The sequence below is a fragment of the Lolium rigidum genome, chromosome 7 (assembly GCF_022539505.1).
Source record: "Lolium rigidum isolate FL_2022 chromosome 7, APGP_CSIRO_Lrig_0.1, whole genome shotgun sequence".
In the NCBI taxonomy this organism is placed as follows: domain Eukaryota; kingdom Viridiplantae; phylum Streptophyta; class Magnoliopsida; order Poales; family Poaceae; genus Lolium; species Lolium rigidum.
In genome coordinates, this window is record NC_061514.1 from 328,458,193 (window position 1) to 328,471,481 (window position 13,289).

The following is a 13,289-nucleotide window of genomic DNA, read 5'->3' on the forward strand; positions in this document are numbered from 1 at the left end:
TACCACGACTGCCCTTGTTCCTCTTCCCCCGTTCTGTTCCTGCAAAACCCCCTTCCCTCTCGCCGTGTTCCGTCTCCCCCGACGAGACAGACTCGACGAGAATCGGAAATCCGCAGCGCCAGAGCCTCCAATCTCCTCCGCCGCAATCCGCCATAGCCCCAATCTCCAGATTCCTTCCTCCCCCTGTCCCAATCGCGAGGATTTGGACGATTTTGCAGCCGCCCAATTCCGCCCCCCTCCCCCGTGCAAAACCCTCGCTCCCCAATGCTCCAGCGAATCCATTGACGACGCCAGATGGGAAGGAAGAAGGCGCGGCCGTCGCGGGCGGGTGGCCTCCCCGCCGCCGCCGCCGCCGCGGAGCCCGACCCCCCGAGCGCCCCCTCCAAATCGAAGCGCGCCGCCAAGGGCGAGGCGAGGAGGGACGTCCTGGTGGAGGTGGACGGCGGCACGCGCGGCCGCTCCGCAGACGACTGCCGCGACATCGCCGAGCTGGTCATCCGCGGCGCGCGGCTCGACGGCGAGGGGAAGGAGGCGGTCGACCTGGCGGCGCTGGAGGAGGCGTACTCGATGCTGGGGAGCGGCAGGCGCTCGCTGCGCCTGCGGGTGCGGGACGCGCCCGAGGACGGGTTCAGGCTCGGCCACTGGCCCGTGGTGCCCTCTGATTCCGTCCTCCTGGAGTACCACTCTGACAAGTTTGGTGCAGGCCGTGTGTTCATGTCAGGCCGTTTCGATGGCCCCGATGAAGGCGTATCTGGTCTCGTTCATCTGGTTAGCCTGGGGTTCGTGACGCTGCGGGTTGAGTTGCACAGCTTCTTCCAGATGAATGATGCGGTGCCGTCTGTGGCGCTTCGGGTTAGAGTGGAGGTGACGGACCAGGCTTTTGCGGCGTGCGAATCGCTTTTGGAGGTCGCGAGGCATCCCTGGAGGAAGAGCTTGATGAATGTGATGGCTTGGGTTCGCCCCGAGGTTACGACGTCCGCCACGATATATGGGATGGATGGTCTTGTTCCACCGGTGGACGGTGGCGCTGGTTGTGATTTTCCGCCGAAGAGTGACTCGCAGTTTGATCTTGCTGCTTTCTACGAAGCCGTCAAGCCTTCGACGTATGTGCCTTTCATCTCATGCTCTCATGTGTTGTTGTTAGGAAATCAATCATTAAGGCAATTATTCTGAACTATTTAATTAATGCTTCAATAAATATGCAGAAATTACACCGAAATAAATGTGGCATTAATTATATGGTTTTGTGCAATCTAGAATCGTATGTAACAAAGTTATGTCTTATGATAGTATCATTCTCTTTGTGTCTGTTATTTGATGTTTTTTTTTTCTCTATAGGGATGCAGGGCTGTTGGAAGAGGAGCTTCCGGATTTACTTCCTCATCTCAGACCATATCAACTCCGTGCAGCGAATTGGATGGTCCAGCGTGAAAAAGGAAGTGCAGCTGTTTCATCACCCTATGAGGGTTATGTTCATCCTGCACCCTATTGTGTTCCAGTAGATTTTATTAACAAGAAGTCCAGGATGTTCTACAATCCCTTCAAGTAAGAGTTCAATGCATTTCACCTGTACTTCCCAGATGGTGTTGTGATTTCCTTCATTGTGGATTAACATCTAAAACATCTTAGACTCGTATGCATATTATTATCTGCTTTGCATATTTGTTATCTTATTACCCAGTTGATCTTTTCCAGTAGTGTATTATTTCCTGTGTCTGGATTTGGAATTTATCTGTTCCTAATTTCCTATCAACAACCCCGAATAATTCAGTTTCATGTAATCTGTTACTTTGCAGTGGAAATGTTTCATTGCAACCAGAGCCTTCTCCACCTTATGTCTCTGGGGGCATTTTGGCCGGTATGTTGATACTAAGTGTCTGGACATAATTACAGTGCACTAATGTGTTGGCAACTAAGGATATCCATCACTAATTTCCTTTTTTTATGGCTGAATAATTATAGATGAAATGGGCTTGGGGAAAACTGTTGAGCTTTTGGCTTGCATTTTTGCCCATCGAAGTACACTTTCCATGGAGTGTTCTGTCTCTCAAAACAGAAAAGAATTAGATCGGATAAGTAGGCAAAAAAGAGATAGGATTGAGTGCATTTGCGGGGCTGCAAGTGAAAGTTCTGCTTACAAGGGGATATGGATCCAGTGTGACATTTGTGATGCTTGGCAACATGCTGATTGTGTTGGCTACACACCCAAGGAAGATTTAACCTTTGATGATGATAATATGTTGTCAAACTGTGAGAAAGGCACCGTGAAGTCAAAACGTAGAAGGAGAGCCACATATTCTATTGCAGAGACCGAAGAAAGCTACATTTGTGCAGTGTGCCTGGAACTTGCTGAAGCTGCTCAAACTACTATTTTCAGTCGTGCTACATTGATAGTATGCCCATCGCCAATATTGGCACAGTGGCACTCTGAAATTACCCGGTATGATTTCTCTTGTCCAAATAATAGCTGTGCAGTATTGTCTCAATTCTTGAATGAACCCTGCATTTTTCAAAGTTCGTAGATACCATTACCACTTATCAGAAAACTTGAAGCATGTGTATGACCAATTGTCCATTCTATGAGCTGTTGTTTCTTCCTTATTTTAGATGCACATCTTTTTGATTGGAATGTAGAATGGTGATTTTGCTTTAACCGTGCCACTCCGATAATAATTTCCTCCTTTTCTCTGCTTGTAATCGGAACATTGTACAAGTTCCGCAACTTTGAGTTGAAATCCTTCTCACGTGTCTATAGGAATCAAGAATGCTCATGAAAAATTTCTTTGTATGTGCAACAGATTTTGTCAGCTCCTTCCAGTGTAGTACAATAAATGCTTATAATCGAAGCTTTAAGTGCCTTGTCCAGTCTCAGTTATTTCGATGCTTAGCATTGTCGGTTCTGTTCATTTATTATCTGCATACTATGATAGTGCTAACTGTTTAGTTTCTTTTCACTTAGACACACAAGGCCAGGATCTCTGAACATTCGTATTTATGAAGGTGCAAGGAACTTGGACTCAGCTTCTAACCAAAGAAATGATCTGATTGAGATAAGCACTGCTGATGTTGTTTTGACAACTTATGATGTCCTCAAAGAAGATCTGTCACATGATTCTGATAGACATGATGGTGATCGGCGTTTCTTGAGATTTCAGAAGAGGTAATATTTAATTTTCTCAGGAAGTTTGACCGTAAATGATTTCAACTGCTTATGCTAGTTTAAAAGTTGACTATATATGGCATTCTGAGCCCCTAAGTTAATATTTGTCCATAACTCATAAAGGAGTGTTGTCCCTTTAAACCTAGACATTCGTAGCCCCCCTAGTGGGTGGTGAAGGCTGTTAGCTTATTAAATCCGCAGGGTGTTCAACCATTTTTTTTCCCGAGAAAACGCAAAAAGCCTTTGCGTTTCATTTCATTGAAAAGAAGGAGGGGAACAACGTTTTAGCGGTTACAACCCACAGAAGGGGGGGCAGTACACATAGACCGAAACAGGAAAGAGTTAGTGTACATCCCAGGTGTTCGGCAAAATGACACGCAGGCCTCGCGCTCCAGCTCTTGCCCATAGGCTAGCTTCCTCCCGAATCTTGGCAACAACGCCGTTGATGGAGGGCGCCGCGCCATTGAAAACGCAGTCATTACGTTGCTTCCATATCATCCATGGGATTAGCAGCGTTATTGAGGCCAGCCCTTTGCGCATGGTTTTGGGCGTCGCTTGCCTGGCTTGGCTCCACCAGGAAGTTAGTGTGTTCAACCATTTGTTATTGCACTTTATGTCATATTGTTGCTTTGAATCAGGGGAAGGATGCATATCTGTATCTTTAAGAGTGCTCTTTATTGTGTTCTGCTGAGTTACGATTAAGGGTTTCAGAATTATGAATTTATGATACGTGTTTGTTGGTCTTGCATGATCTGAATGTGGAAACTTGCCAAACCTGAAAATTTTAGTATTAAGATGTAATTAGTTTGAGATTTTTTTTTCTGCTCGGAACGATGTTATACTGGTGATAACTGACATAGAAGTGAACTAGCTAGTGCCATTAGGCCTGCCAATCATTCAGTAGTACTAAATAACTATGGCGTAACTTCTGCTGAACACTCATTGCACACCTAGGTACCCTGTCATTCCAACTGTCCTAACAAGGGTCCACTGGTGGCGGCTTTGTTTGGATGAAGCTCAGATGGTAGAGTCCAGCAAAACTTCTGTTACTGAGATGGCAATGAGGCTAAATGCGCAACACCGCTGGTGTATCACAGGAACTCCAATACAGCGCAGGCTTGATGATCTTTTCGGCCTTCTACGCTTTCTCAGGACAAGCCCATTTGACACATACAGGTGGTGGGTGGACATTATTAGAGACCCATATGAGGTACATTGACTGCCAGCGCCATCTGTGAGCAGTGAGCATTTAATACATCTTTATTAAGCCTGTATGTTTCTCTAACTATTGCCAAAAGAGTAAGCACCATGATGTATTTACCATTCTTAGAAATATTAATCACTCAGTGAAAGAACTTGCACAGATGTCAATGATGGTGAAGATGGTGTAGTGAGGCACTAATGGCCTATTAACCTAGGATGATATGAGTTTTACTGTTAGCTCATAAGCTAATTGCTTATCTGTAGGTTCTTATACGAAAACAACATGGATAATGAGCATATATTTAAGAACTGTACAATCTGATTAAAGAATGTCAATCTTAGTGTCATTTGCTGACTCACCTAGCTTTTGTAACATTCATTTCTTGAGATAGTTAAAATAGTCCATTTCCTCATTTCCTTGCTGAATTGAACTGCAGAAAGGAGATATGATAGCTATGAATTATACACACAAGTTCTTGAAGGAAATCATGTGGCGCTCCTCTAAAATTCATGTCTCGCGGGAATTAAAGTTGCCTCCACAAGAAGAGTGTTTCTCGTGGCTCATTTTCTCGTCAATTGAAGAATATTTCTATCAGAAGCAGCATGCAACTTGCATGGACCATGCACATGAAATTATTAGACGTTTAAGAAATGATGCCAACAGAAGGGAACCAACATCAGGTACTTTGTCCATTATATAAGCTATTTTCTGAATCTAGTTGCTAGATTTATACTGCAGGGACAGGATTCAACGATTCCGTTTCTTTTCTGCTGCTTGCTTTATTTTTGTGTTTGGATGGAAATAATTATAAAGCCTGAACAACATGTATCACAGAAACACAATATACAAGAGAATGATGCAAAGATCTGCATCTTCTCTCTCTCTCTCTCTCTCTCTCTCTCTCTCTCATGCCACGCCAATGAGATAATTTCTGGCTGAGATTTCCATATTTTCCATATCTGCACTTGGACAAAGAAACCATGTGTACTCCACACGATAAAGGGTTCTGTTGATGAGCACAAGTTTGCCTTCGCCGTGCTGTTGTGTTATCCAGTTGCTGTAGCAGATATCACGCTATAAAACTGTATTAAAAAAATCTGAAAACTGTTTTAACCTTTTGTCGTTTCTTGTAGATTCAAATGCGTTATCAAATGTGTACCTCTCCAACAATGACACTGCCAAACTTCTAGTTCCACTGCTCAAGCTTCGGCAAGCCTGTTGCCACCCACAAGTGGGGAGTTCTGGTCTCTGCTCTCTGCAACGTACTCCTTTGTCAATGGATGAAATTTTAAAGGTGAATGACTAATGCTTTTACCTCCCCTATTGGCAGGTATTTTTTAAATGTTATTTTGTGCTTAAAGTTGTTGATTATCCTTTTCTACCCAGGTACTTATTGGTAAAGCAAAAGTTGAAGGGGAGGAAGAACTTAGGAAAGTAGTTGTTTCCCTAAACGGTCTTGCTGGAATCTCTATCATCGAACAAAAGAACCAAGAAGCTATCTCTTTGTACAAAGAGGCACTAGATTTTGCTCGTCAAAATATTGATGATTTTCGTGTTGACCCTTTGTTGAATCTTCATATCAACCACAATCTTGCGGAGCTGCTCAGGACTAGTTCTGAATATTTACAAGAATGCCCACTGAAAGTACAAACTTCTGTTCTCTGCTACAAACGAAAAAGAAAAGAAACTAGCCCTGCGCATTCAGAGCTATGTGGCATAAAGCGAAATAAAATATCTGAGAACAGTGGCTCAGATTTGGCAGCTGATGGTGCTGAAACCTCTGAGGACATAAATATTATTGGACAAGCATCCACAAGTGTAGAGTTGGATGCAGAGAGCAATGCGGGATGCCACTCATCATCTGAATGTTTTGCTGATGGTTGTTTGAGAAAGACATGCAACACACTGAAAGAAAAATATTTATCAGTTTTTACTACAAAGTTACTAATAGCACAAAAGGATTTCAGCGCATCGATGGAAGAGGTTGGTCTCGTCACTTTTCTGTTATTTTTGTGGTTGCAACTTGCAACGAGTAATCTTGACCCATGTCTCCTTTTCTTCCTTGGAATATTCTATGTATTGTTGTAACATTCTTCTGTGTTTTCTTTTTGATCTTGCTTATCCATGAAGTTTGACTCTACTCTAGTTCTTACAGTGTTCTGGATTAATTTCATCACTGTTTTCTGATGAGTTTGTGCCTCTAGGTCACCACTCTTAATAAAGAACTACAAAATCAGGGTATGCATTGGTGGCTATACGCTTTAGATTCCATTGACAAGAATAAGGAGTCCGCCGATGAGCTACTTAAGAAGGTTGATAGTTTTTCCACTAAGAGCAGCACTGGCTTGGGTACAGCGGGAATATCGTCCAGGTCAGCACAGAACTTTGTTCGGTTTGTTCTCCTTGCAATTTATGGTGGTTTCATTATTTTATTTAGGAACTTATAGTGGTTTAACTATCTAGGAATGAGTATCGCAAAATTCTTATCTTTTTAGTAGTTGATAGATAACTTGGTTGTTTTGTTCTATGCATAGGGTTCAAACTATTGCTGGCTTGAAGTATACCATTCAATCTGGTATTGATTCCCTGCAAGGTTCAAGGCAGCAATTAATGATTAGGCTTTTGGAAATAGATAAAACAATGGATAACCCAAGGGATGAAGACATTGAGGGTCAGAGATATTGTCCGAAGTGCTATGATGGTACTGGTTCTTTGTGCATGCAGTGTGAACTAGATGAGCAGTTTCAGGTAATCTTGTATGCTCGTGCTCTTTAATGTATTTCTGATTAAATGAAATTAATCATGTATTTCATCACTTCTAGGGGTATGAGGCACGGCTCTTTGTTGTTAAGAAATCAAACAATGATTCTGTTATTGCTTCAATAGATGAAGCACAGGATTTGCAAAGACGAAAATATGAGTTGAATCATTTCTTCCGTAACAAAAAAGCTAATGAAGGATCTGAAGTTGGCGGTGACAATAAAAATCCAAGATCTGCTCGGGAAAACATACAGGTGACTTTTACTCTTATCTTTATCCAGATGATTGTCGTGTCTTCTATGTGTACATATAATTCTGTACTCCCTCCATTCCATAGTTCTTGTCTTCCATTTGTAATGAGTATTGTCAGCTGTGACTTCATTTAATTATGCATTGACAGTTCTTCTAGGATATGTTACACCTTTCCATTTTTGAAGAAGCTAGAATACCCTTTATTTTACCCTGTTAGAGTTCATCCATCTTAGTAATACCGGGTATCCCTTTTTTCCTTCTAGAAACTTACGCCCAAACCTGTCTAAGTTGGCTTTTATATCCCTCTACAGATTTTTCCTTGCGCGGCTATTAGTTGTTAGTGCTAGTTTGGTAAAGAAAGAGTATATTTTGTTCCATTTTGTGGCAACGTTGTTCGTTTTACCAGTAGCATTTAACATCTTGCATGCCTACATATAAATTACGTAATCAAATGCTCATGCGGTCTGCGTTAGCCTTTCAAAGTCATATTGTATGTTTTTCATTCCTAAGTCCTAACCATCTCACTCTTTTTTATAAGCTGTTTTTTCGAACTAATTTCTTTCAGCTTATCCTTCTCTCTGCAATACTAGATTCTTTCTAATAATGTCTTAGTTTCATGATTCATACTACCTCCATTCCGGAAAAGAAGGCGTATACTCCCTCCGTTCTGATTTAGTCTACATTCTAGAAAAAATAAGACAAACTAGCATTGCATTTATTAGTACTACTTAGATATGTGAACAACCAATCCAAGCTACATTGAAAATACCAACGTCCAATAAAGAGAGCAAAGCCACTTCGTTTTTAGGGTTGTTGTTGACTAAAAGCTAGAATGTAGAGTATTTGAGAACAAATTTTGAGGCTAGAATGTAGAATATTTCAGAAAAGAGGGAGTACATATTTTCTAAAGCCAAAAGGTGTAAAGTTTGACCAAACTTGTAGAATAAAGTATTAACATTTACAAGACCTAACAAACATGATATGAAAGTATATTGCCTGATGTATCTAATGATACTAATTTTGTTTTATAGATGTTGATAATTTTTTCTATAAGCTTAGTCAAACTTTAAGTTGTTTGACTTTCAGAAAAATTTATGCGCCTTCCTATTTTGAATGGAGGTAGTATATCATAAACAGTTAAACACGGGCATAAATACATCACTGGACCACTGTCAGATATGATTTAATTTAACTTCTATCTAATTTAAGTTAGCTAGAAATGCCTTTTCTAGTGTCAGCTATCTTCAATTAAATCTGGATTTAAAGAAACCAAAAATGATCAACTATTTACCTGTTATTATTATCCTTTTATTGAACATTATTTATAATGCTTCTTAAAATACATTATTATAGTCTTATATGCTCCTTCCCTTTACAGGTCTACAGGCATCCTTCCTGGACCGAGACTGCCCTGAAGGCTGTTCGGACCCACTCAAAGAAAGTACTTGGAAATCAATATGCTGAAGTTGCAAAGAAACATTTGCTTCTTTTTGAGGTACGCCAGTGTGTATATTGCCACCTTTTCTTCTCGCATGCTTGAGATTGCCATTTCAATGGGCATTGGTGAATTTTAGCACTGCACATTTTATACTGTAGCACAAGAAATATCAAATACAAGAAGCAGATGATTGGGAAAAATGAGTACCTTTTTCTTGAAAGTGAAAAGTGATATTTTGTTGTGTAATGATTTTTAATAAGAGGAATAACTCTTTTTTTCGCCAATACTACTCAGCCTCTTATCAGTGTAAAACGTGTTATATCTAGTTTGATGATCGATTGCATTTGGTAATATCTGAGAAAACATCAAGGTGACATAATGAAACTATGAAAGAGAACTACAGGGGAGACCCCTACACTATAATTAGGAACTAAAATTCGCGTCCATGGTACTTGTACCCAGGTGGTGCATCCACTCCCCCAACCAAGTGAGCTAGGTTCACTTCCTACATCAAGCGGACATACAGGCCAATCTACTTAATTAGCCATCATTTTGGAAATCCTGGCATATCTCAAACCTTAAAATATTGCTTACCCAATGGTCTGTATATTTAGTTTAAAAATATGAAGGTTGAAAACATATTCTGAGCTAGGATATTCTCTGACCATGATTGTTAATTTAGGCAATGCGCAAGGAGTTTTCTCTTGCAAGGAGTTTGTCAATTTGTCAGAACCAATTACTGCGTGCTCATGATGAGATCAAGATGTCTATCTCGCGGCTGCAGCTCAAAGAGGATGATGATGAGCCCAGTGCTGTCAATATTGTAACCAGAGAAGAGCTCATACCATACAACGTACAATTCACGAGTGACAAATTCTTAGCTCTTGCATCTTTAGCTCGTATAAGAGGCCAACTTCGGTACCTGAAGGTAAAATAAGCAACACTTGTGCTGTGCTGTTTACTTGATATTCTGTTCTGAAATTCTCTTCCTGAAAGCCTATTTTCCGTCCGGATAACTTCTAATCATTTAGTTTAAATCTACTATGTTCCCATTATCTGTTTCAGCGAGTTCTTTTATAGATGTTGATCACATTTCCATGTACATTTAGGGATTGAAGCTGCCCAAGTCAGGCAACACTGCTGATACAGCAGCTTCTTTCGCTGCCACAGGGCAAACTGGTTCTGAGATTCTTGAGCAATGCCCAGTTTGTCAGGAGAAGATTCTTGAGCAAAAAATGGTTTTCCAATGTGGGCACTCCATGTGCTGCAAGTGTGAGTACCCATGTTTTCTCAAGTTTATTTACAAGTGATACTGTATGTAGTTTTGCTTAAATTTACTTCAGTTGAAGAATAGCATTAACTGATGCAGTTAATGCTTGTGGCCCTCTGCTTTTGGCTGTTCTGTTGTAAAGATATAATTTCTCTCCCTGTTTGCTTTACTATAGATTTTGCTTTATCAATCTTTTCATGACATCTTGGCAAACCATTGATTTTATTCATGACATATGTCCTTTTGATGTATAATAAACTCTGTCTTCACTGAATTTATCTCCTCGATGCTCTCAGGTTGTTTGTACCTGACAGAACGAGCTGCTGGGAGGCACCAAAAATGGATTATGTGCCCTACGTGCCGTCAACGTACTTATCTTGAGAATGTTGCTTTTGTGGTTGAGAAACAGAGTGAAAATGCTGATAAACAAGCCGAGGATTTGGCAGAAAGCGCTATTTCTGTCCAAGGGTCATATGGAACAAAGGTTTCATTTGTTTTTCTTTACTTATGATCATTCTTTCTGTTGCATGTTTCAAATCTGTTCTTTCTGCCAATTTGTCTCCTTGTAATAATTTAACATGGAAGGCGGCAGGTAATGCGCTCTGGTGCAACAAGTAACCTTTTGCGCTAACCTAACTTTCTGTAAAAATGAGTTGCTTGTTGCTTGATTCTTGGCCAAGCTACATGGTTTGCTATGCAACTGATGTAAATGTCATTACTCGGCTGCACTTCATTTTTTCTTGCGGAGCAGTTCTTGCGATTTTGAATTACTGGTTCATAGGTCATGTACCTCACTGAGTTCTCCAACAGTTTTGTTTAATTAGGGCAATAATTGATTTAATCTTTTTTCGTTTCTTGAACTAAGATTGAAGCTGTAACAAGAAGGATTTTGAGGATCACTTCAACTGACGGAGCAGCCAAAATACTTGTTTTTTCAAGTTGGAATGATGTTCTTGATGTGTTAGAGCACTCCCTTGCTGCTAACAATATCTCTTATGCTCGGATGAAAGGAGGACGGTGAGATATTTGTTGCCAAGGGCATACATGCTTTAATTGTCTCACTGTGCTTAGCACAATAATGTTATGAAATTTGATTCTCATCATTTTCTTTTTTCATGTTCGCTTCCAGTCCTTGTTAGTTGTTATTTAGCGAAGTCTTTCGTATATGCTGATCTTATGGACATTGCAGTCGCTTAATGGAAGTTCATTTTCCTTCAGAAAATCACAAGTGGCGCTCTGTCAATTTAAAGGTCAGGCATCCAGTATAAAAGGAGAGAAAGTGAAGAATGCAGTTCCCAAAATGCGGCATGTTCAAGTATTGCTAATGCTTATCCAACATGGCGCAAACGGTCTGAATCTACTGGAAGCACAACATGTGATTCTATTGGAGCCATTACTAAACCCATCAGCTGAGGCACAAGCTATCAGTAGGATCCATAGAGTTGGGCAAGACAAGAGCACATTTATACACCGGTTTGTAGTAAGCACCATGTCCTATGCTCATTTATTTTATGTAAAGTATGCTTGGAAAAATATTCTGAATGCATTATTGATGTCAGGTGAAGAAAACAATAGAAGATAGCATCTACAGAATGAACAGGGGTAGAGCTGTCTGCTCCACGATCAACCGTAAGTCAAAAAACTTCAAAGACGAGCTTGCTTTGACGCTGAAGGATGTCGAGTCACTATTTCCTGTGAAAGCACCTGATCAGCCTCCAGATGAGGAGAGCCAAAATCATGGCGATAGCATGCGGAGTCTGCCTCCATCTGTTGCTGCGGGGTTGGCTGCTGAAATGAGGGCTACCAATGGAGCGACATGATAACCACCATCAAGTTAACAGAAATTGTCTTGGTCTGAATGGAAATTTCAGTGCTCTGAAAGCTCAAGGCGTCCAACTTCAGACCACAGAGGACAGCAATAATTTTAGATGAATGGATATGATATGGTCATGAAGTTGCCGCATCACAAGAATCTGTGATGACCGATAGAATGGCGTGGAACACCGGAGCCAGTGAGGCTGTGAAGGTGTAGGTTTAGGGAAGCGATAAGTTTGTAACATAGGCTCGTTAGTTTGACATTAGGATGAGCAACTTAGCATGTAACATGGCCCATCTCATGTTGCTTCTTTATTATGGTAATTCTGCCATGACAGCTTACTTCTGTTGTACAATGTTTATGAAGGCAGCATGTATAGTTTTTGTTTTATAGAAGTAATAATGCAACATGCACAGTTTTCCTTGCTTGTGGCATATTTTAGCTTCTGCACCCTGGGCACGCCCAACTTGTGACTGCAGCTTGCGTCGAGTATTCGGCTGTGCAAGCCGACAGGGTAAATGGGCAACAGTGTCTTATGTCTTGCTTCCTTGATTTGGTTTGCCGTTTTTCTTCTGAATTTGTCTTCCTATCGTTTTTCTTCAGAAGTTGTCATGTTGTCGTCGAGTGCACCTACGTGGAAGAATTAGACATGTATTCTCCACAGCACAAAAATAACCATATCTGTTGGGGCCCTTGCCCCCTAGTTTAAATTATGTGGTTTCCGTGTTTCCCTCATCCCAGATGAGGTAAAGACCAGTCATCCTAGATGCAAATATGTTTACAAGAAAACTGCCAATGAGTAGCAGTCAGTTGGCTTAGCAGATACTTCTGGTTATTTTAATAAAAAGCCGTGTGCATCATGTGATGCAGAGGCTGGGGCTATGCTCCCTTATCGAAGAAAAAAAATAAGACAATAGATTGATTTACACCAATCACCGCCATGTTAGTTCACACAGCCTTAACTAAGATGTTAGTTCCTAAGAAGCATGAGCATGCAAACTTGCGATATGTCAGGTTGCCTTCTTTGTTACTGATGAATGTAGCTGATAGTCTATCAGCTCCTCCTACCCTGGGGTATGGCCACTTGTGAACTGTGACTGCCGTTCTGTGGCTGTGAAAGTTGATCAGCACAGCAAAAGTGAAGAAATGGGCGTGCCAAATAAACTATATCTGTTGGTATGTTTCCCTTTGAACATCTAAGGGCCTCTTTGTTCAAAGGAATTTAATAGGTTTTGTCGAGAATTCTGTTGCGAGTATTGGAAAGCATATGTTTTTTTCTTACGATCTACTTTGCATGTAATTGTGAAGGAAAAAATTCATAGTGTCCAGCCTCATAGAAAATTATCTTTGTTTCAATCATAACTATAATGTGCACCTAATCTTTCGGAA

The 13,289-nt window shown here is 41.0% G+C and overlaps 1 protein-coding gene across 1 annotated transcript; it reads left to right on the top strand.

Annotated features, from left to right (window-relative positions):
- Nucleotides 1-739: 739 nt before the first annotated feature.
- LOC124670047 (E3 ubiquitin-protein ligase SHPRH-like) lies at nucleotides 740-12,324 on the top strand. The gene is made up of 19 exons (XM_047206564.1): nucleotides 740-1,103; nucleotides 1,339-1,545; nucleotides 1,797-1,858; nucleotides 1,963-2,440; nucleotides 2,960-3,160; nucleotides 4,115-4,370; nucleotides 4,801-5,044; nucleotides 5,498-5,658; nucleotides 5,751-6,347; nucleotides 6,569-6,735; nucleotides 6,899-7,112; nucleotides 7,187-7,378; nucleotides 8,755-8,871; nucleotides 9,497-9,742; nucleotides 9,924-10,086; nucleotides 10,381-10,568; nucleotides 10,950-11,101; nucleotides 11,303-11,564; nucleotides 11,644-12,324. The coding sequence occupies exons 1-19, from the start codon at nucleotides 820-822 to the stop codon at nucleotides 11,902-11,904; spliced, it is 4,452 nt and encodes a 1,483-aa protein (XP_047062520.1). The 5' UTR covers nucleotides 740-819; the 3' UTR covers nucleotides 11,905-12,324.
- Nucleotides 12,325-13,289: the final 965 nt, after the last annotated feature.